Source organism: Chenopodium quinoa, unplaced genomic scaffold (assembly GCF_001683475.1).
Source record: "Chenopodium quinoa cultivar QQ74 unplaced genomic scaffold, ASM168347v1, whole genome shotgun sequence".
Taxonomy (NCBI): domain Eukaryota; kingdom Viridiplantae; phylum Streptophyta; class Magnoliopsida; order Caryophyllales; family Amaranthaceae; genus Chenopodium; species Chenopodium quinoa.
Window position 1 is genome coordinate 4,922,869 of NW_018742204.1, and position 24,393 is coordinate 4,947,261.

The 24,393-nt window shown below is 36.7% G+C and overlaps 2 protein-coding genes across 2 annotated transcripts in view; both read right to left on the reverse strand.

Annotated features, from left to right (window-relative positions):
- The window catches only part of LOC110699359 (ornithine aminotransferase, mitochondrial-like), a 41,441-nt gene extending 27,015 nt beyond the window's left edge, over positions 1–14,426 (reverse strand). Inside the window, exons 1-5 of the mRNA XM_021877158.1 lie at positions 14,046–14,426; positions 4,948–5,056; positions 4,494–4,724; positions 4,041–4,200; positions 3,148–3,203 (exon numbers count right to left, since the gene is read on the reverse strand). Of these exons, the coding sequence (XP_021732850.1) occupies positions 3,148–3,203; positions 4,041–4,200; positions 4,494–4,724; positions 4,948–5,056; positions 14,046–14,203 (714 nt within the window). The 5' untranslated portion in view covers positions 14,204–14,426. The remainder of the gene's footprint in view (positions 1–3,147; positions 3,204–4,040; positions 4,201–4,493; positions 4,725–4,947; positions 5,057–14,045) is intronic.
- A 1,871-nt stretch (positions 14,427–16,297) lies between these two features.
- On the reverse strand, positions 16,298–19,689 carry LOC110704469 (protein POLLENLESS 3-like). The gene is made up of 4 exons (XM_021882287.1): positions 18,474–19,689; positions 17,665–17,813; positions 17,500–17,568; positions 16,298–17,395 (listed from the first exon to the last, which is right to left on the reverse strand). Exons 1-4 carry the CDS (start codon positions 18,651–18,653, stop codon positions 16,432–16,434), a joined length of 1,362 nt encoding a protein of 453 aa, XP_021737979.1. The 5' UTR covers positions 18,654–19,689; the 3' UTR covers positions 16,298–16,431.
- Positions 19,690–24,393: the final 4,704 nt, after the last annotated feature.

Consider the following 24,393-nt stretch of genomic DNA (forward strand, 5'->3'; position numbering starts at 1 on the left):
TATGTCCTCTAACGGAGCAGACAACTCGATGAACCTCTTGCGATATTCCGTCACCGTCGTCTCCTGAGTCGCCGCCAACCATTGCTCGTGAAGGCTGCCGGCGTAGGTTAGCTGGAACTGGCGCAAAATACGGCTCTTCATGCTCTCCCAGTTAGGTATAGGTCGCCTCCTAATTTCCCATTGGAACCACCTCAGAGCATCGCCTTCCATGGCGGAGATGGCGGCTTGTAGTTTTTTATCCTCCGTGAGTCCAAGGGTGGTCGCCACCGCCGTTCAAATCATTCAAGTTCCGCATTCCAAAGTTCATCCCCTATCCTTGGTCGTGGTTTCTCAGATTCACCAAATTTCGCAACTCTTCGAAAAATTGGGTTTGGATGGTGGTGTTTACTGTCATCTGTGCCTCCTGTTGTTGCCAGAACAACTCGAATCGGTTATGGCCTCCTCCATCGATTTCTTCAGGGACTCCTCCTGGGTCTTCAACGCTGTTTCTAACGCTCCTAGTTGAGTTTGAACTCCGGCCATTTGTTCTTCTAAGGTATCACACCTCTGAGTTGCAAAAATAACCATTTTTTCTCTTTTTTATTATTATTATTATTATTATTAATAATAATGAGAGTTGTGGTGTGATGTTTTCCGGTGACGGCAGTCACAGGATCACCGCTCTGATACCACTTGTAACGCCCTTGTTAGCTGTAAATGTAAACTCAAGTATTCAAGCAATAAAGATATGATTTTTTTAGGGAAGAAGGTTGTTGTTTCATTGATTCAAAAACGGAAGATTTAAACAAAATGGTGACTTGAGGCCTGGCCTCAAGGGAGTACCTTTAGGGCACCAATCTCCTATCCTAGAATTTACGAATTCACAGCCTACCAACACACTCCCCCCTCCCCTTTGTTATATACACATATCAAGCCAAAAGCAAAAGAGACAAAAATGTAATATGGAAGCTGTCACTGATTAGTGCACTGATTTGGTGGCTTTCCCTGCTGCTGTCCTTTCTTGCCCCTGCGCTCATAAGTAATCTAATCATTGTGCTTGCTCTTGCTCTTCTCAGCAGTCGTTACATAGATTTGTCTCAATTTACAATTTTCCCAATATCAATTTTTTATGTTTTTTACTTTTCTATAATTATAAATAAAAAGAAAAAAAATTGGGGGGGGGGGAAGGTGTTCAATCATGTATTGGAAAACGTGAAAGTCAAAACGTTGTGGGTAAAAGTGAACAGAGGAAGTATAATTTTGTTTCATCTCTAGCAAGACTAGGAGTAGTAAAGAGCCTAACCTAATAACTAATTATTCGAGACTGACTCTGCTATATGATGTGTTAAACATGATCCTTTGACGATAAATCTAATTTATTTTTTCGATGACAACAGTCGTGATTATACAAAATTTCGGCTCAATACGAATATTAAAATAAAAATAAAATTAAAAAAACGAGGAAAAATGTTGTACTTTCCTATATTCCCATTATAATCCTACCTAAAAACTTAAGAACAAGGAGGTTAATTTTTAAATAAATTTCCTCTTAAAATTATTGGAAAAGAATCAAGCAATGTATCGTGAGGGCTTGTTATGAACACAGCATGCAAAGTGATTTTGGGAAGGTTTTGGTGCATGGATTATTTATTTTGGTGATGAGGGGCATTGTGTTTATAAATTTATTTTTTAATTATAAAATTTAATATTGAAATTATATACTCCCTTATGTCTTTTAAGGGTTACACCTGGTTATATCATCAGTTTTATTTAAGTGTTACACTTCTATCTAAAGTAAAATACTACATTTATGTATTCTGTCTCACTCTCTCATGATTCCCCCCTGTTACTTAATTTTATTGCTTCTATAATCTTACATTTATCACATTTGAATAACAATTAACTCCTCAATTACTCTGGTGCTTTGGTTTAACAATGGGTGTCGCATGTCGACATAACTCAACTCCACAGCTCCGAAAAATTGTTAATGTCAATGATGTGTATGAAAACAAGTGTCAATATCCTACTATTTGACCCAAATTTCTTCAATGTAACTTTCAGATCTGGGATTCAGATCAAAAACCTATAAACCGGTTCATGAGTTGTAGGACACCTACAAACAATAAAACAATATGGCCACCAGTGGATTTCAAAACATGGTATAGATTGCCGATCGGCATGTGCTGGAGGCCCGTTGTGGTGGCCAAGTGTGGGACAGTGGTAAGAACGCGAGAATATAGGGTCTTTAACCCTCTCCTAATCGTCAATGTTTTTAAAAAGTGACGACCCTACTTATGGGATTAAGGCTTTGATTGATTGACTGATTGTTTTTAGAAAGAGGAAATGGAATTAAAAGTTAAACCCCGCTTAAATTCTTCAGTTACCACCTTTCTATCTCTCCAACTTCTGCCACATAGGGTTCACTGCTTAGACCTGAACACCTTCACCTAGATCTTCCTCCCTCCTTGTTTATTATTGGGCTGTTTTTGTTGACTTAGGTTTGAGTAGGTAGTTTTTACCCAAGTGTAAACTGGTATATCCATACCATATTTTATACCCAGATCAGTGTCAGGGTTATCGACCTGGATATGGGGCATTTTTCAGTGTCCGAGTAACACAGCTCGTGACCCACCCAACCCATTAAACCCGTTGAAAAAGGCAACCCACAAATGACCCTACTTGATACAAGTCTGACCCAACCTTCCCAATTGCTAGATCTATTTCACATCAAAGTGATATTCTGGAAATCAAATTCCCAAACCTGAGGTCTCCCTCCACTTCAGGTCTACAAAACACAATTGAGGTCTCCCTCCACTTCAGGTCTACAAAACACAATTCCATCTTACACAGGAATCCCTCTTCTCCTTACCAAAATCAAGCCCAGACTACATCCCTTAGAAGTCTCTCCAATCTCTTGGAGAGTAAAAGAGCATGGGAATGCACCTGAAGCTTATAAAGATGAAGAAGAAGAAGATTAATACCACAAAAGAAATTAAAAAAATAAAAAATAAAAAAAATTTAAAATAAAAAAGCTTCCTCAAAAGTCCGATGAAAACCACATTCAGATTAATACAAAAATAAGCACTCAAACAACTACAGCAATCTTGAGAATCAAAGCAATCTTGAGAATAAAACCCAGTAAATAAATGGGAGATCTTAGTATCTTACCCCTGCCTCCCCTTGAATGGGTTCAAATAAGAATCCAGCAATATTATCTCCATGCTCTGTGGTCCACATAACAAGAAAGATTCAGACAAGATATAACATTGAAAAAGTCATCTGATTCTCAATCCCAGTAAACAAGAATATCAACTTTAAGATTTATATTCAACAATCAGACTTTCAAGGTAAAGTGTGACATGCTCATAAAATATGTAGCATATATAAATGATGCAAAAAGGTTGTAAAATCCTCAGCTGGTACTTGACTTACTCCACTCACAATCAACAGAATTGACTCAGGTGAGACAAGTTAATGAAGTTGACCCATCAAGCAGGGCCACCTAAAATGCTTTCAGACTTTATAAAAAACGGGGTCAAGAAATATTGCTTCACAATGAAGAATGTTCAGCGGCTTCAGCCTTGACTTGAAACTCTATGGTTAAACAAATTAATCACATAAGTCAATAGCACCTTTCCATTACTTTTCTTCAACAACTTGAATGATACTTGAAACAACTATTACACAGTTGTACATGATTACAATTTTTTAATTATACTCTACAAATAACAATCGAAAAAAGTGAACCTGTTACGGAAAACATTAAAATGATAATAAACTTGTCATTTAATGGATTAAAGATACAAATTTGAGCCAAGTTTTTGGGTCACAACGATATGACAAGTCTAAACACAAACCCTAATATAGATAGAAATTATTGCACATTTCTTAGTTGAGGCACAGGTTCAGATTCCTCCAAATTCAAAGACAGATCAAGAATCTATAAGACTATCCAGATTAAACAAAAAAATTGAAACCATATCTGAGTGTACTATATTCCGGCAACATGGGCAAGCTTTAATTAAATGCATTCATACATTTAGAATAAAAATACTTCAGACCTTCAAATATTTTTTCAAGGGCAACTTCATCTCCAAAATCAACTTTGAGATGACCCGGCAACAAAGGACCGAAACCACGGGTTGCTTCATTGTCACAGCTCATTGAGATGACAGCTAGAGTGCGACCATGAAAGCAACCGCAACAAGAAACAATAATGGCCTGCGATTTTAAAAAAGTAAATTGATCTATAAACAATACAATAAAACAATAATCCAAGAATGCAACATGACTAGGTTGGTTGGATAACAAATGAGTTGTAAGCTACAATTTCTCATGCTCTATTACATAGGATGATTGATAAACATAAATGAGAGAATGAGACTTCCCAAATAAACCATACTCATCTAAACCATGCAGCTCAAGCTTCAATCACAGGCAATACCCAGAGTTGAAATCCTCAACCAAATAAAATACAAAAAACACAGACACCATGAATATAAGATTAATCCCACCTCATTATTAGGAATCTTTTTTTTTTCATAACCCCACTTTCTTGCAAGCTTGAGAGCAGTTTCTACCCCTTCGGCCCCAGTATTCATTGGAAGCACCATATCATATCCAAACATACTAGTTATCATCTCGGCAAATACGGGAAACCTGTCATTGTAGAAAGCTCTAGAACTGAGAGTGAGCTTTTCTGCCTGCTCAATTAATGCCTTCATAATCTTAGGGTGACAATGTCCCTACATGAAGAAAGGAAAAGTCAATCAACTTCATAAACAGTTTCCCTACTATTCAATTACCAAAATTATCAAAGAGATGGGGAAAACAAGTAACCTAAAAACTAAAGTTTTGACAAGCTTAAATATCAGGTATAATCATACTCCGGGCACTGGAATACAACAAGTGAGTAGATTGTTTGGTAGATATGCCAAAACCAGGGATGGGCAGCGGCTCAAAATATACCTGGTTAACAGCAGAGTATGCAGACAGAAAGTCAAGATACTTGTTCCCCTCTGGATCCCATATTGAAGATCCTCTTGCTTGAGAAAAAACCATGGGAATTGGATGGTAACTGCATGTGAACAATAAAAACCTGTCAACAACAAAGCGTACCACTCTAGTATACAAAGTAAGCATAATTTGCATTCCCTCTACATTATTCCCTTACAACAAAAGTGTCAAGTGGGAGGAAAAAAAAAAGGTGTGCACCTATACCACCACCCTCCCATGTCATTGCGCAACTCTATACTTTTCATTCTTTCATACTACATATACATAGATGAGAATGTGAATGGAATTGGCTGTGGCATATTTAAAATGGCATATTTAAAATCGCTGGTATTTTACGAGTTTACTTTAAGGTTTGGAATGTATGAACAGTTGTCCAAGGCATAAGGATGCATAGCTTTGGAGTTAAGCTATAGGTTGACTGCTTGGTACGAAGCAATGATGGATGGCAATGGGCTAACTTCAAATGAGCATATATCAAAACCTAGAAATAATATTGAGATTATTCAAGTTGGAGGTGATAGCTTGTCTAGAGAGCTTTCCAATGACCTAGTCGTAAGCTCGTTTTGGACAAGAAACAAGGAAGTTATGGCCGTTTTACAAAGAATTGTCTGCACTATGAGAAAGTTCGCCCGAACCTAGAAAAGGTTTGCCCGAACTTAAAGGGAAAACTGTCCCAAAGTCCAAACCATGGCTTGGTTCACCCAACATCTTGCCCCTGTTTTCTATGGTTTAGCAATTTAAGTAGCGTGGCTTATTTATGGCAGTAGGATTGTTTTATTACGCCTTCCACTATGTATACTCATATTTAGTCTGTAATAGTCAAAGAGCCTCAAATGTAAAAGTCCCAACACTTAATATTTATGGCCGTGGGAATGTTTAGTCTGTCAGGTGGGAGCTTTCATGGTGCTTTGAAAGCTTTCAAACTATATTATTCTTCATCTCTATAGTGAATTGGTGGGTTTTTATCCTGATTCTCTGGCTTCTCATGGTGAATTTTCTTTTGTCTTGTTGTTTACTTGTTTTTCGTCTTCGTTATTGTTAATTATCATTTATCGTGTACAAGCTAGCACAATTTGTTCTCACTTTCATTTATAGCTATCATGACAAAGAATTGACTAAACAAAGAATTTTCAAATACACAATGTAGTAAATAAGGAAACTTAATTTAAAATTACACTTGAACATGTACTTTGTATCTCTAAACCATGTCCATTGTGAAGAAATCTTTGGCTATAAAAATTTGTAATAACTAAAATATGAATTTAAAATTCTACTATGCTCTCTGTGTTGAGTAAACTTTGTTATAATATAAATGCAACACTTTTGTCTGGGGAAAGTTTTAAAATTCTAAACAAAGTTACCTTTTTGCATGTGGGTTCTCATATGTCTCACTTCCTCAATCTATCTCTTTAACATATGGGCCTTTTTTTCTCACTATATTGGCTCCCGTCATCACACGGACTCCTTGACCACTATGCTTCGCCCCCACCCCCCATGTTAAATTTATTTCAATATGAATTTCCAAACAAAGGCGGTATGTGAGCTTCAAAAAGAGATAATAATGGTGAAATGATTGATGTGAAATGTTTATAAACATGTTACAAAATGACATTTTGCAAAAGAACAAGCTGAAAATCCTATACATACCTACATTTAGATATCAGCACATTGTTAATGGGTAGGATAAGAAATCATAGGATTTTGTGCAATGTTTCCTCATGAGTGAATTCCTCATTTCTCTTTGCCTCCTAATTAATGTAGTGTGGTGGTTGTCCTCACGTTTAACAATAGATGATGCAAGCATAGTTTGCATGCAACATTTCCCATTCAAATTCTAGAGAATAATTGTTTGGGGTGTAGATTTTCTCAAAAAAAAAAAAAAAAACAATAGAATTGTTAAGGGTGTGTTTGGCATCATTGCTGTTTTTGGTTTTTTTGTTTTTTACCCCCAAAATAAAACAAAACAGTGTTTGGCAAAATTGCTTAAAAAAACAACTTTACAACTATTTTATAAAAAATAAAACAGTAAACCTAAAACACCTAAAAGGAGTTTTTGAGGTTTTGTTTTATTTTTTACAAATAATAAACCCTATCAAGTGTATTATCATTGTACGTATCTCCTCCAAATTCAATATTTCATCTTTCTTCCTCAAGCAATAATCATTCTCAAGATTCAAGGAGCAATTACAGGTATGGAGCGTTCTCCATTCTCGTTTTTTTAATTTTTTAATTTTGTTTGTAATCACCATGTTTCTTCCGATTGTTCTTTCTTAATTTATAAAGTTATTGATGTTTTTGTTGTTAAATTTGGTTGTATTCACTTTCGTTGATCAAATTGATGATCTTTGTTCTTTATTTTTCTGAATTTTAATTGTTCTTTGTCTAATTTGTATATGATTTAATTTGGGTTTTATATTTAGAGAATTTTTTCTCCTGAAATAATACGATTGTTGATTAATTGTTAGTGTAATTGAATAATTATATCATGTTGTAAATTGAATTTATTGAATTTATGGGCAGAATATCATGTAATTCATGTCAATTCTATAAGTTAATTACAGTGTCTACTATCTACTATGTGAACTGGTTGTGTGAGTATAGTAAGGTTATATGGGGGCTGATGTGGGTTTGTATGGGATCGCCTACCTAAAGCTAGTATATGGGAACTGGGATGGTTCAATTCTCTTGTGATACGATCTTGTATCAGAAAAGCTCCTAAAGTGATTGTGATCTCATACTCTTTATTTTTCCCCTGATACTTTGGTTGGCTGGCCTACTTTTGCTACTGGTTGATTTTTGTATGTTGTACAAAATTATGCTTTATTATTCACTATTCTCTTGCATTTTTCCCTTTTACTTGAGCTGCCTTCTTTAACATCGAGTCAATGAAAAGTATTGATATAACTTCCTCAGTCAAAAATAAAAAAAAAAGAACTGGTTGTGTGAGTTGGGGTAGCTCGTCGATTTTAATCTTCTAAGTGTTTTTGTTGCTAATAAGTCTAGGCCATAGACATGTCGTTTAAAGTAATATGATTTATACATATTGGAGAAAAACTAGTATTACTTTTGTAGTACACTTTATGTGAGCTATATGCCAAGTTAGCTTAAATAATAGGATCAATTACTTTGATAAAGTTTGTATGTTTAACATACTGGTAATGGCAGACAAATGGTTATGCTTTCTAAGGACCTACAATGGAATTAGGTAACTCTTAATAATTTTTTATCTCTAATTCTCTATCACACATTTGTGACATCAGCAATAATAAAATTTTTAATCTTTGTCCTTAAAACGTTCATTGTTAGTCTACTAATAATGGCGTAATGGAGTGTGTTGGATGTGTTGTGCTCTTTTTTTTCTTTCTCTTCTTGCTTTATCTTGTTGCTAGTATGATATTGGTGAAGTTTACATATGCTATTGTTTTTCTAGTTGCTGCACATTGGTTGTTTAGTTGAATTAGATGATTATTATGTCTAATAGTGAATTACTTTATAGATGTCAAAATTGAAAAATGACGAGTGCGAAGATGAAATTGTTGAGATTGAATCATTGAATCTACTGGGTAGTTGGAGTATGGAATGAAAATATTGAATCTTACCTTATAAGCTTGATAGAGGAGGAGGTAAAAAAAGGAAATAGACCAACAACCACTCTAACCAAGCAAGCTTGGAGGTTTATCAAGCAAAAACTAAAGGAGAAGACAAAAAAGGATTATAGTTAAGAACAACTTAAGAACAAATATAACCAACTAAGACAAAGATGGAAGGAATTTAGTAAACTAGTACAAGAAACTGGAATGGGATACAATGCTATGACTTATCAACTTTGTGCTGAGGATGCTGTATGGAAAAAGTTGTATGAGGTAATTGTCAATAAGTTTATTTTGATATTCTTTTATGGATCAAGTAGGGACATTTTTAAATTAATACGATTTTATTTTTGTGATATTTGATGTGAATGTATGGTTGTTACAAAAAAATAAGTATGCCAAAACTTTTAGAAAGAAGGGATGTAAGCATTATGATAAATTATGCACAATTTATGGGGATACAACCGCTACTGGTGTTAGTTCACATCCTTCTACTAAAAGCCCTTTTGAGAGTGAGGATGAAGATGACACAGACGGAGAAGGGGGTGACTCAAGAAACAATGTGAAGAGGGTCCTAAAAACAAAAAAATCAAGCCTAATGTCAATCGTAAGAAACTTAGGGAAAGTGTTAATGTAGCAATGGCGGATGCCTTGGTTACAATGAGTGAAAATTCCAAGAAAAAACTTGAACTTATCGAGAGAAAATTTAATGGCAATGATGAAGGTGGGCATCAGTCCAAGGAGGATCATGATTTGCTCATGGAATGTGTAGATGCACCGAGTGCTCTTGAGGGAATTGATGGAGCTTCATTTGCAAAGGCAACTAAACTAATACATGATGATCCATTGTAGAGGAAAATGTTTATTAGATTTCCAAATGATAGGAAGATAGATTTTGTGCTCAACCTTTAAGCATTGTCTCGTTAGTAAAATTTTTATTTCCCTTCAATAATGCATGTTTGAGTGTTTAAACTCAATTTAGATTTTGTCGTAAGTATGATTTTTTTTTTTTTTTTTATTTTGTATTTGGGTTTGATTTAATAAAAATAATAATGGTGATAATATTCTTTATGCTTGCTTATAACATTTATATGTACTGATAATATACTATATGCTTGCTTATAACATTTATATGTAAAAAATGCAGATAGTTATGGATTTCGACATTGAAGATATCTTATCAGATTCTAATGAGGAAGATTTTCAACAAATATTGACAATTTATATTAACTTACAAAATAACGGGTTCCTTAAAAAGAAAACTCGTTTGCAAAGAATTTCAAAGTTAACAGGTCACCAATATGTCCTTGAATTGCTTAACGGTCATCCAATGACATGTTATGTTGCTTCGAATGACTCCTCAGATCTATCTTTATTAGCTTGTGTGAAGAATTGAAAAAAAGGGAAAAGTTGCAAGATTCCAAATTTATATCAATTCAAGAACAAGTTGCAATGTTTCTTCTTATTATTTCTCATAATTTGAGGCACAGACTTATAGCGGATAGATTTCAACATTCCTTAGAATCTACTCACCACCATTTTCGAAAGGTTTTGTATGCCATTGCATCTTTATCGAAGCATTGGATTGTTCCTCCGGCATTTGACGAAATACCTCCAGAAATAAAAAATAACCCAAGATACTAACCGATTTTCAAGGTAATTTTTTGTCATTAATGTTTTATTTTTACATATTATCTATGTATTAATTCACTAAGTATGTAGTTTGAATTTAACGATTTATTATAGAATTGCATGGGAGCTATTGATGGAACTCATGTATCAGCACGTGTGCCACAAGATGATCAAATTCCCTATCGTGGAAAAGAAAAAAAGCCTACAATGAATGTAATGTGCGCTTGCTCATTTGACATGAAATTTACATTTGTGATGGCTGGGTGGGAAGGTTCGGCAAATGATTCAAGAATTTTTTGGGAAACAATTACAAATGTAGAAGAGACCAAGTTTCCTATGCCTCCTACTAGAAAGTATTATCTTGTAGACTTAGGCTATACAAATATGCCAGGATTTTTTTCACCGTATCGTGGAGAACGATATCATTTGCTTGATTATAGAGGAGCAACGAGCCCACAAAGTCCTGAAGAAATATTTAATTATACACATTCTTCTTTGCGAAATGTTATTGAAAGATGTTTTGGGGTATTAAAAGCTAGATTTCCCATTCTCAAAGATATGCCTTCATAAGACTTAAAACGACAAAAATATATAAATTTGTTGTGTTGTGTTATCCACAATTTCATAAAAATGTGCAAGGACGGAGATCCTTTGTTCATACAGTATGCGCATGAAAATGTCAAACTAGAAGATGATGCAATCAACAACAATGGATCTGAGGACCTAGTGACTCCTTCTAAAAGTCAACAAGAACCTCACAGAATGGCTCAATTTCGAGATCGTTTGGCAACAAGATTGTGGGAAAGACAAAATTCACAATGAAAGTCTTCAACGAGGAATAAATATTACATTGCATTTGACTATTTTATTGTTACCTTTTTTTTCCGTAGTTGTTCCTTTAAATTTTGTTATAACCTTATTCAATCAATAAATTTATTATTGAAATATATATATTTTTTTGTGAAAATAAATAAGCTGTTATTAAATAAAAAAATTAATAATAATAAATAATTATCGGTAGTAAAATAGTTGATTAAAGCTATAAATGATTTGGTTGTATTTTGAGAGTTGATTATAAACTCAAAACTGAAAAATGAAAACAGTTTTTAAAAACAGAGAATAAAAAACTGAAATCAATTTTCAGTTTTGAAAAAACAAAAAACTGAAAACGATGTCAAATGAGCCCTTAAGTTTTAATCCTAATAGGATAGGGATTTTACCAGTGATCATCAACAAAATACTCTCCCTCCTTTCACTTCTATCGGATGTTATATTCTTCTGTATACAAATTCCTTCATAAAAATGGAAAAATGGAACTAATAATCCCACCTTTGCTCCATCTTCCCTTAACAATCCCACCTTTTGATTATTCCAAAACAATCCCACCTTTCACTCTAATCTTCTTATAACAGTCCTTTTGACCTTTAACCGGTTAAACCGGGTCTTTTTTTTTTTTTTTTCTTACGAGACTCTCTCCTCTCACCATGGCCTCCCGTCCACCACCCACACATCTTGCCACCACCTCCATCCTCCTGAACCACCCAACCTCAAAAATGCCTGCTTGGCTACTCCATGCTGCGTGAATCCCCACTCCCAACTCCTCCTCGATTCCCTACCCCTACCTCACACAAATCACCACACACCTCACGCAACTCACCCCAACCACACAAATAAACACTCGCCACCATTACCACCGAGATCCAACCTCCCAAGCACTGCCACCGCCTACAACCACCTTACAGCAACCCACACGATTTCATTTCACCCTCCAACTGCAATCCGCAACCCCACACTGAAGTGTAATACCAATTTGTCTTTTTTAATAACCCAATTGTTGTATTTACTTGTTTAGTCGCGGAATTGAAGCTGACTAATTTATGTTTTTGGTTTCATTTAGAGTATTTGGGTTGTTTGTGATGTTTTCAGAACAAATACAAAGTTGAAATAATATTATTTCAAAAATCGTATACTTTAAGCTAATAAATTAATGTCATCAATATACCAAATGTGTAGGTGCTGGTGATGAATTTGATATTGATCCTGCAATTGAATTTTGATTGATTCTTAATGGTAGTGATTGTGATAGTGTACTTATTGCTAGTCAATTACATTATTAGATGATTTTTCCTATCAAAATGAACGAACTCAGATGTTAAAGTGAAATGAAAAGAAGTTAGAGGTGAGGATTGGGGTGGGGCTTGCTGCCGGCGAGGAAGGGGAAACAGGGCTGGCTGTTCATGCAGATGGGGAGGGAAAGGGGGTGGCCATTCATCCCACGGCAGCACAAGGGGTGGGGGCACGGTGGTTGATTGGTCATTCAGACTATGGTGGGACCTGGGGTTGTTTTTTTTGTTTTTTTTACAAAAAATGAAATAGACTTGTTAAATAGTGACACGTGACAACTAACCTAGGAAAACAGGTTACCAAAACAATTTAACACGTCGGGGATTGTTAGAAGAAGATTAAGATAAAAGGTGGGATTATTTTGGAATAATCAAAAGGTGGGATTGTTAAAAAAAGATAAAGCAAAGGTGAGATTATTAGTTTCCATTTTTTCTAAAAAAATCTCCATCCCTTTCTCTATAAGGACCCATTTGGAGGTACCAACAAGCCCTAAAATTCCCATGCTTTCCGATTCCGGTTTATTGATCTTGGCTTCCATCAACTTATTCTAAAATCTCCATAATCTTAAAGCTCCGTCTTTCCTTGCCAAAGTATATAGTTACAATCATCAATATCATAATGTTTCAATAACAGCTCAGGTTTATTATTTATCAACCAGTAGCTCAATTTTTTCAAATTAATAGGGTAGATGAAAATACATTCACATGAAAACTTACTGAGACAAACAAGGAGGGTGTCAGGAACGTACAAGAGGTGGGATGAAAATTGTAGGCCATATTGAATACGAGGAACTAGAAATGGAGGAACGTTAGGCATTTACAAATGCATAACAAGGGGTATTCATGTAATTATACATATGTACAAACGAATTCATATTCTGGTGTCATTGGATGATCAAATGGTACTACTGAATATACACTGATATTATTTATGCACATAATGGTATTATATATGCATTCAGTTGTACAAAATTTATGCATAAATAGTACCACTGAGGATTCAATGGTACCATATAAACTTTCAGTAGAACAATCAACATGTGGTCCCCCATCACGTAATACAATCCGACCAAAAAATAGGTAGGTGTCACCTACAGACCTCTCTCTTCCTATCTCTCTCCTCTTTTCTCTCTCTATCATGTGTTTTCATAATATTTTAATCAATGTTATGCAGTTACAAATGTGTAACTTTCCTCCCTTTAAAATTCATCTATCGAATACGAACTAATTTCACATCAAAAGACAGCAAAAACACTCCATCCAAACGATGATCTAATAAGTAGCCTAACTCCAATCATTTGACAACTATAACAAGTAAACAACTAACAAAACAAATTGTATGCCCAGTGAGATTGCAGTGTGCTAAGCTTGACCAGAAATATGGAAATTGCATAACACAAATATATTTTCTGATATTGATTATATCTCATGTCTCATAACTCTATCAATATTTAAGGGAATACTAAGCTAACTTAATTACCATCAATAATCTCCACCCACAAAAAATATATAAAATAAAAATAAAAATAAAAATAAATAAATAAATAAATAATAATAATAATAATAATCATTTTTTTTATCATCAATAAGAATACTGAAAATACGGAACATCAATCAGAAAAGGCAATACCCAGAAAAAAAAAAAAAAAAAAAAAAATTAAATTAAAAAGATAAATTGAAGAAATTGTGAGGAAGAATAGCTTACTTATGAGCACTAAATTGATCCTCTAGATTGATGAGTTTTTGTGAAAATGAAGGAATTTTGGAATCAGGAACTGCAGCAAAACACCTAATTCCAAAACCATTTCCAGTTGTTCGTCGAATTGCATGCTGCAAAAGTCTTTTGCTCGCCAATGAAAACATTCGATAATTCAAACAAGCAGTAGATTATACTTGTTAATTGATCAGAGTAAGAATTTCAATGATTATGGAGAATTTAGAAAAACATTATTTGCGATTAATTGAATGAATTTTAGGTGGAAATTGTTGGTTTGGTTGTTTTTCTGGGAGAACATTTGATACACGAAATGTTATTTTGTTTTTGTTAATGTTAAAATGTGCCGCGGTTTCTTATTTGTTACAAAATGTGGTGACTGGTGACACGCATAATTGTCAGCTTGTGTGCATTCCAATTTATGGTTATCTATCTCTGTAGTATTCCTTCAGTCTTATAAAATGGCCGTTACTAATTTTCGCACAAGCCTAAAAAATTGTGAAATTAAAAGGTTATATAATATATTCTACAACAAAATAATTAATATGGAGTAAGAGTGTAATAATTTTATTAATTAAACTTTTTAATTTGGTAAGGGGTGTGAGGCTACCCTTAGCAAGTCAACAACATTAATAACAACCAACAGCATTAGGCCAATAGTACTTACGGAATACTCGCTTTTTTATTCATGCTTTCTTTTTTGGTATTCCAAAATTACATTCCTCTTTTCTTTTTTAGTAAGGGTATGTTCTCTTACGTTGAAATTCAGTTCAGTTCAGCTCAGTTCAGCTCAGCTCCTAATTTCCTTCTCTTATAAAATATTCATTTCAGTTTAGTTCAATTCAGTTCAGTTCATGTCATCTCAGCTCAGTTCAGTTCAGTCCAGTTCAGTTCAATTCAATTCAATTCAATTCAGATGAGTTTAGTCAATGAGAACAGGACTTAAGTATTTTTTTTCCCCAAATTATCTCTCTTTTTCTGTTATGTAATCAATGTTCACTCTTTTTCACATTCTTATTTTTTCACTCTTACTTTCCTATTCTCACTGCTAAATTTAGATGAATATAATTGGTTCTTAATTTTCTAATAAGAGCATATTATTGGTCCTTTTTTTTTTTGCAAAGGTTTGATGACATGGCATCATTTAATATTAATTTATCTTTGTTTTACTCAAAGACATGATTTAATGTTTTATACTTCCCATTGTGTTTTGTTTATTCTTATTTGTTTTATTCTTATTTATTTAATTCCCGTGTAATTTTACAAACAGGAATATAAAAAAGGGACGAAGGGAGTAACAATTAATAACTCCGTACTTATTTTCTAAGGAAAGAAAAAAATACTCGTATATGTATACAATTAGGTTCGTCTTTTCTTAAAACTACAACCTAATCTATCAAAGTTAAGAAAGTAGGAAAATTTAGATGGAAATCTGCCATTTATTAGCCCAAATAGATTTTAAAATTTTAGAATCATTTTCGTCGCATTATTCACATGTACCTTTAGCGTGATCGATCGAGAAGGTTTTCCTTTGCAAAGGAGTCGAGATGAACTTTGAATTTGCCTAATTACGAAACAACACAACTCTTATTACAATAAATTAATAAGAAAATACACCCTAAAAGAAACATAGATGTGTGCATCTGTGAGGTAGAGGGTAAAGTTGCATGGTAAATATGAAACTAGCCTTTATGGAAAATTTGGTCCTTTTAACACAACATACGTGAAATTATCCAAGAACAAACTCGCATTATATACCACAATACTGTTAATAAAATAAATGGTAAAAAGAACTTGGACCTATGACTTGTACGGTCTTGCTAGTCCAGTATTTTCAAGCCATGCACATGAGACAATATATGAGAGTAAAGGTTAAGTAAAGAAGTCTCTACCCCAAATACCTTTACTTGCAAGATTCCAGCTCCAAACCTCTAGGATTTGAGGTAAGAACTTACCAAGTGAGCCGACACATTATTGCTAATTGCAAAGAAAACATACTCAATTCTATACATTATTCATTGGACCATTGGAGTAACTATGATGCTTGGGTAGAAAATACCAACATTTCTGTGTATAAAGCAAAAAGAGCGCATTCAAATCATTCATGATTTTCAGCTGACTGTTAAACACAAGGTTTTGAACTTTTCATTTTACTTGTATTTGCTACTAAGGCTAAAAAAGCTTTGGTTTTATTGCTTTTGCTAGTACAGTTTTACAAAGTACAAAAATGCACACTACTCATTTACATCATAAAATGAAATTTTACTTACAGTTGCATTAAAGAATCAATGGATATAGTCAATTTTGTGACCACAATCTATCAAAAATCTACAAGCACAATCTACCAAAATTTACACACTTTTTAGTATTCACACTATTATTCTGGAGTCAAATCTCGGAACACCTCAAGTCTGTTCTTAGTTTTCAATGAGTCTTGCTGAGTATCTACTGAGTATTGATGCATCTGCAACATCTCCTGTTCCTCTTCATCAGCCATATCAGCCCAGCTCTTCTGAGATTTAAAGCTTGAGAAATCCCACAAACAACTGTAAGAATCCCTACCCTCATTTTCAGGACCATAAGTTTTTGTTACTGACAAATGCTCTTTCCTGTCCACATCAGCTGTCATGTCCGAAACTTTTCTATTTGGAGTAGAATCGATTGGCATATTTATTGTATTCTCAGTCCCCTTCTCGTCAGTTTCCGAGTATTCGCTTCTCAAATCTTTGGTAGATTGAAAACCTGAATCTGCAGGGTTTTCAAATTGGAGTCTGCGAGGCAAGCAGCTTACTGGTTCATTACTGTATGTTCCTTTTCTCCAATTCCTGCTGTCATGGCTTAAACTTTTTCGGGGCTGTGTGAAAGGACTCTTAGGGATTCCTCTTGCTGGAACCGATGGTGTGTACGCTCTCTTACAATTGAAACTAGCATCAAATGCAGCTGTGTTATAAACTGAACTTCCAATATTGCTTGTGGCAAAAGAATCCCTGGATCTAGCTCCATCTTTCAGATCAAGTTCATTATCAGAACCTCTTCTATTGCTGTTTCGGACAGATTCATATGGCTTTTTGTGAGGGCTAAAAGCAAAGAATCTGGCATTTCCATAACAATTTTCTTTTTCTGCTTCACATGAAGATTCATCTGGTTGATTTTCTATTTCAGCCAACAGGTCGGATGCTCGTTCAAAGGACTTGGCATAGGACTCATCCATCAGCCCTTCAGGAGCTGAAGCACGGGTGACTTGAAGAAGAAACTTAGCTTCAGCTATCCTGTTCATGCACATCAAGCAGATGGCAAGATTGCACTGTTTGTTCCTGTCTGGCTCAATTGATAGAGCTTTCCTGGACAAGGTATATAAAATGTATTTAGGTACACCCAAACAAAAACAAACTATGCCAAAGGCAGATGCAGAAGTCCATATGCAATACTTTGCAGAAGCGCAAACCTGTAATACTCCTCAGCAGTTTCATAGTCATTTTGTTGTAAGTATGCCCAAGCCAAGTTCCCTAAAAGCCTGTATAAAAATGTCAAGGCATATGGTCAGAAAATGTATTGGTGAAATTGATAAAGATATGACATGCAATTGTTATAATAATCTATTGCATCTCACCTTGCATATTCCTGCTCAACTGTAATTTGAACCTTCTTGCCCTGAGATTTTCCCACTTTAACTCTCCTTCCCACAAAACGAAAGCCTTCTTCGACTCGCTTTAGCTTTTGCTGAAGAACCTCAATCTGCTCTTCTAGCCTTCCTGAGCGCTAAACATTTGGAATTCATGCAGGCAATTTTAAAATTAAAACATTAAAACATTAGCTGAGCTGAGGTCTCAAACAAATTAGAATTATATCATCATCAGTGTCAAACAAAATCTATGTCCTTTGGCTCAATTATAATTCTAGGATGCTGTTATGCTAAACATTCTTACCACATCAGTATTACCATTATCATCATCTGATATGTTACACTAGACTATGGAGAATCATGTTGCACTTAAATGCAATGTTCTGTTGATGTACTTCTAAGTACATTTCTATCAACAAAAGATTATGCGACGGACAAAAATACCAACAGCCTCTCATCCCAAGATACAATTAATAAAAATCTTATGGAAAGTAGCAGTTGATCTCTAGCTAATTTAAGGAAAACAAGCAAGATAGGCAGTACAAGCAGTTAACCAAACTGATAAACTCCTCCTTAACCCTTCATATATAGCTACCTAGCAATATAACACTATGTTACTCTACACTTATATTACATCAAAGACTAAAGTTGGATCATCAAGTATGTTCAGTGTTTGAAATGAATTCAGTAATCGAAATAACATAGGTATTACTTCAATAATGAGCACAAACATCATCCAAATTCCAAACAGACTAGCAACCAGAAGACACATTGATCAAAGCAAAGCAAGGTATTACCTTGTAGAGCTCCACTAGAACATTGTCTAGTGATTCTTGAGAATCTGATGAACAGAGATGGCGAAATGATTTGATCGCCTCGATGGCCTCATCCGACCTATCTAATTGCTTCATCACCACAGCCATATCCTTCAAAGCACTATCTACACGATCACCAGCATTTATAGCATTCCAAAACATGGCTACTGCTCTACTTGGATCCTTCTCAATCAACTTTGCGACAAAAAACACAGGATAGATTGATCAAATCGCTTAATTCACTCACAACCACAATTTAGAACACTTCTAATGCATTAATCAAACTTGCATTTTTATATAAAATTTTAAAAATTAATGAATAAATCCAGAATATCAATTTAACTCAAAATAAGAAATACTCATTCAGAATTTCAGATTATACCTTTTTAGTAAATTCAATAAAGAAGCACAGATTCAGATAATAATCCAATTTAGTAATTTCAATAAATAACCACAATTCCAGGAAATCTGGAAATATCCCAAGAGAATGGGGTTTTTTTCGTTTTGGGCAAAAAAAACTAAAAAATAAAAACACCAGTAAAACCAAATCAATAGCATGAATTCACAAGAAAAACGCAATTCCAAAAAACCCAGAAGCAAATTCCTAAAAAAACACAGAAATTAAGAGGCGGTAATTCTCAATTAACCCTGAATCATCAAGAAACAGCAAGAAAAACTGAGAAAATCAAAATTCAACAAAAATAACAAATAAATTATGATTATAATCAAATCTTTCATCTCAATTAGTTAACTAGCAGCATTACAAAAAGTAATTCCAACAATTAATTACCCCACAAATACCCGTATCGGATTCTCGACACTTCAAAGGAATACCTGAACGTGTTTGGCCTTGACATAAGGAGAATGACCAGAAGGGACTTTGTGAATGACATGAAAAATATCAGAATTCTTCTTGGTTTGTTCTGACATCCATGATTTTGAAGATATTGAACTGCGTTTTGGAGGAGGAGTGTAAAATCCCAGTAATTTTTCGTCGCTGTTATTTCTGTCTTTCCACATTTTTTTGTTATTTTATTGAAAGTGTCAATTTCTTTGAGGAAGAATTGTTGAATTTGCAGAGAAACTGGGTTGTTTCTGGGAAAATGGAAGGGAATTGGGGGGAATGTAAGAGGAAGAAGATGATGACTAGCCGTTAATATTTGAAATTTTTAGTACATGGGAGCTTTATACCCTTTTTTTTTTTTTTTTTTTTTTTTGGCAATGTGAGTCTTTTATATTTTTACCCTTTTGTTTGACAAAGGATTAAACAAAATCACGCTTTTGTTTGACAAAGGATTAAACAAAATGTTTGGCAAAGGATTAAACAAAACCAGGCTTTTGTTTGGTGAGCCAAATCTATCTATATCTAGCATAACATATTTAACATATGCCACTTTTATTACTTACTCGGTAATACATGTGACGCTGTGCTGCCATGTGTAGGGGTGTCAATTCGGTTAAACAGTTTGGGTTTGGATTGGGTTTATCAGTTTCGGGTTATAACGGGTCGGTTTATAACGGATTGAAATAATAAGCGGGTCGGTTTGGATCGGTTTTGAAAATTATCGGGTCAGTTCGGTTTGGTTTTTTAATTGCAGTTTCTATTCGGATCGGATCCTTATCGGGTCGGGTTCTAGTCGGTTCGGGTCATAATCAATTTGGGATAAACTGGGTCGGTTTGAAAACGGGTTTAGCCCATTTAATGTGGGTTTCGGATAAAAACAGTTCGGGTCTTAATCAGGACGGGTCGTAATTGGTTCGGGTCATAATCAGTTTGGGTTTAACTGGGTCGGTTCGAAAATGGGTTTCGGTTCAAATCGGGTCCAACCATTATTGTTTCGGTTATAATCGGTTTAGATTGAACTTGGTTGGTTTGAAAACGAGTTTACCCAATTTGAAACGGGTTTCTAATCAAAATCATATCGGGTTAAAATTGAGTCGGATGATTATCGAGTCGAATTAGTCAGATAATGGGTAGGAACGAGTCATGTTATAATCAAGTCAAGTCATAAATAAGTTGGGTTTATCGAGTAGTGGGTTGAAACAGATTAGATCATAAACATATTGGGTAACAGGTTGTAAATGACTCAGTCATAACGGGTTACGGGTTTTAAACGGTTTGGTCATAACGGGCTACAGGTCGTAAACGGTTCGGTCACAACGGGTTACGGATTATAACCGGTTCGGTCACAACGGGTTACGGGTTGGAACGATTTAGGTTTATCGGATTTTTATCGGTTTTTAACGGTTTTCGGTTTAAAACGGGTCGGGTTACTATCGGGTTTAAACGTAATCGGTTTGGGTTGCTTTCAGTTTCGGGTTGTAACGGTTTGGCTTGATAACGGATCGGGTTAGTAACGGTTTGCACAAATTCGGTTTAGTTCAGTTTCGGTTTGGAAAAAATTGGGTCGGGTCAGTTTTTGGTTTCCAAAAAACGGGTTTTAAACAGTTTAGTTCCTTTTCGGATATGTTCGAAACTGTCGGATTTAACGGTTCGGGTCAGAAACTGACAGCTCTAGCCATGTGTATTCTATGTGTATCACCCTTATCTCACTACATTAAATCATAGAAATATATACTTTAATTTGAAAAACTCTTTATTGGTCTAACTTTAATTCTCTATAATAAACTCTTCATCTTTGTTGAAAAAAAAAAAAAAAAAACTCTTCATATATATGTATAACCTCTATATTTAAATTTGTCATATTTTATACATAAATTAATGAAAGATAATATAAATTTAATTATTATAACTGTTTCGGGGTTTTCTGATGTCCTGCGGGAGAGCTACAATTCCGAGACTGGAACCGGACGCCTGTACCTGCAAAATAACGGAGACTCCTGAGAGCTCCGCCTCCAACGGTCAAGTTAGTACCTGATTAAGGAGTAATTAATACAGAAATTAAAGTAATAAGGTCTCTCTAGGTGAGAGTATTTAATGTAGGTAATCTGCTTTGCTAGCGAGATCAGCCGGTTATTAGTGTGTTCCGTAAATTATTCGGTCCCTTGATTAATGAGGATTAATCGAGTATTTATAGCCTTGGGAAGCGTGCAACTCTCTAGGTTTAAGGTAAACCTAGGGCCGATCGGGCTTCTAGACTGAAATGGGCCTTGATGGCCGGTTGTCCCATTTGGCATGGGTGGACACGTGGCGTGTCTTAAGTGGTCCGTGGAGGACGCGTGGCGGAACCTGGTTGGTCCACTTGTCAAACGGCGCTTGGTGGATAAAAATCCCCTAATCATTTGCCCCTCACAGGTGGCACGCGACTGGTCACGTGTCGCCTGTGACAGGCGTCGCACGGTGACAGGCGACGGCCCGTTACAGGTGTCACCTTGCAGACGGCCGGGAGACTCTCCCGCCCAAATTTGAATTCGGAAGCGACCCTTCGCCTTCTCATTTTGCCTATAAAAGGAAGTGCTGACTTCGGTCATTTTCACATTTGAGAATTTTTGCGAGAACATTCGGACCCCTGAACTTGCTCTGACATTTTCGGACTTTTTCTGCCTACCGCCTGTTCTGACAAGCCGACTGACCCGAACTTTCAGGACTTCATCAACTGTCATCCGTTCAGGTAACTCAGTTCTCTTACTCTTAATTTTCTTTTTATTTTTTGAAATGGCACCATGGAAGCACACGACACGCCCTAAGTTAGTGATCAGCCGGTCACCGGGGACGGCTGAATCTAGGACTAGGAGTGCCGCCTGCCCTTTTCTGGACCCATCTTTGCCCTTTATACAAAGTCCGACTGAATCTGTGTCTATGCAGAACGTGATGGCCAGAACAAAAAAGACTGCTAGAATATCAAACTCAGACGGCTCCTCCCAAAGGGTACTCCTTAGCGAAACATCTGACCAGGCGCCAGATGTGGAACGAGGCGACTGTCAAGCTGACAGTTCTGAGAGAGGGACCAAGGTGTTCCCTTCTCATCTAACCGTGGACATGTCCAATTTACCTTCTGCTCCTTCTAAGGGAGAGGAGGCGGGCCCCTCTAGGAGAGGGGAGGCGTCGTCCTCTTCGGACTCGTCAGGGGACGAGTCCGATTCCAGCTCTTCTGACCATAGTTCTTCTGACCATAGTTCTTCTGACTCAGAAGAAAAACATAACCGCCTACAAGAGGCAAGAAGTTCCCATGCAGTGGAGAAGGGGGATAATTGGGCAGAGCCGTCCGCCTCTTACAGAGAGGAAAACACCCCCTACTACTGCAGGGTGCCCCGGGGCCGGATCGCAACCATGCGAGACAACGTGGCGAGCTTTATTGCTAACCACAAAATGGGCCCGGAGTATTTACTGTTTGTGCCGGATCCAGAAGATACTGTCGTCTGGCCGGCTGGTACCAGCTATGGTGACGGCTGTTTTGGCTGCTATGTGGCGGCCATCAAAGCTGGTCTGCGCTTCCCATTACATCCGGCTGTTCAGCGGATTTTAGATGGGTATGATCTGGGGTTATGGCAGTTAGCCCCCAACTCTTGGGTAAACGTACTCGGCTATGTGGCCGGGTGCGAACTGAACGGGGTGGAGCCAAGTTTTGAGGCTTTCGCCCACATGAACTATCTCAGCCGGACCCCTAAGTCGGGAGGTACCGGCTGGTATCAACTAACAAGCCACAGGGGTTACCTCATGACGAGAGGTAAGGCAAACAAATGGAAGGATTGGCGGAACACCTTCCTTATTATCGAGAGTTCAGACACGGAGCTGAACAAACGTTTTAACAAGTGGAACAGGGATCCGCCTCTTCTTGCAGGCGGCCGCAGCATGCCGCCTGTTCCCCCAAAGGCTAAAAGAGAGATCCTAGACAAAGGACTCTTCAAAGTAGAGACTAGGGTGAACTCTACTTCAGGGGTACGAGAGCAGGTACCCCTACACTGCGTCCCGAGCTTCAAGTGGCTCTATGATGAGTACTTCTTGGCCGCCTGTGGCCTCGGCAGTCGGTGCTCTAGAGGTAGCCGGCCTGACGAATACTGTTTTTTCACACCTTGTTTACTTGGGATTTTTACTAACTTTGCTGTTTATTTCTTTCAGCCGACGCCATGAGTAAAATAACAGCATCTAAGACTGCGGCGGCCATGCTGCGGGTTTCGCTAATGAAGCAGTCGTACGCCGACTCCCCCAGCAAGGAGGCACCCTTGGTAAGCTTTGAAAACTCTTCCCCTTTAAGTTGTATTATGCATATACTAACTCTTTTTGTTTTCAGTCTGGAACTCCAAGGGCTTCTTCCTCGCAACAGCCGGACCCCAAGGCCCGGAGAACGACTGTTGCAAGCTCTCCTGGGTCTTCCAGGAAAACAGTGGCGGCTGAGAAGCAGCCGGCCACTTCTTCAAAAACCCAGGCGGGGCCGCCTAGATGTATGGACACTTGCTTGTAAAAACTCACTCTTGCTTCCTTCTTGATTAGGTCTAACTTGTTTTTCCTTCTGCTTAATGCAGCCGGCCCCCAGGGACTTGACTTGGTTGAGGTAGCCAAGTCAATGGTTAAAGTAGTTCCTCCCTCTGACAGGGAGGCGGTCAAGGGTGCCGGCACCCTTGACCTCGATGGAATTTCGGGGATCCTAGCTGAGGTATACCCTTTTGAAGTTCCAGGACGCCTGTTAACCCTTTTGATTGGAAACTGACGCCTGTTTTTCTTTGTACTTAGGCCCTGCTCCGAGTCAACAGCCTTCGCAAGCCGATTGATCGGAAAAACAAAGAGGTAAAGGCCGCAAAGGCTATGGCCGCCTCCAGCTGTGATAAAGCAATGTTTCAAATTGCCCAAAATGAAGTACTGACCATTGATCTTCTTTATTATCAGGCGCAGGCGACCGCCGCTGTTCGGGCTCAGCTAGAGGCGGCCCAAAAGAAGGTTGACGAGCTGGAGGGGACCGTCACCAAATTTAAAGCCGAGCTGAAACCCCTTCGCCAGAAAATG

What these genes read in the sequence shown, in the direction of transcription:
- LOC110704469 (XM_021882287.1), bottom strand. Translation starts at nt 18,653, where the DNA reads ATGTTTTGGAATGCTATAAATGCTGGTGATCGTGTAGATAGTGCTTTG. An exon ending in TTCTAGTGGAGCTCTACAAG is followed by an intron (nt 17,814 to 18,473) that starts GTAATACCTTGC and finishes CCAAATGTTTAG; the next exon opens with CGCTCAGGAAGGCTAGAAGA. An exon ending in ACTGCTGAGGAGTATTACAG is followed by an intron (nt 17,396 to 17,499) that starts GTTTGCGCTTCT and finishes TACCTTGTCCAG; the next exon opens with GAAAGCTCTATCAATTGAGC.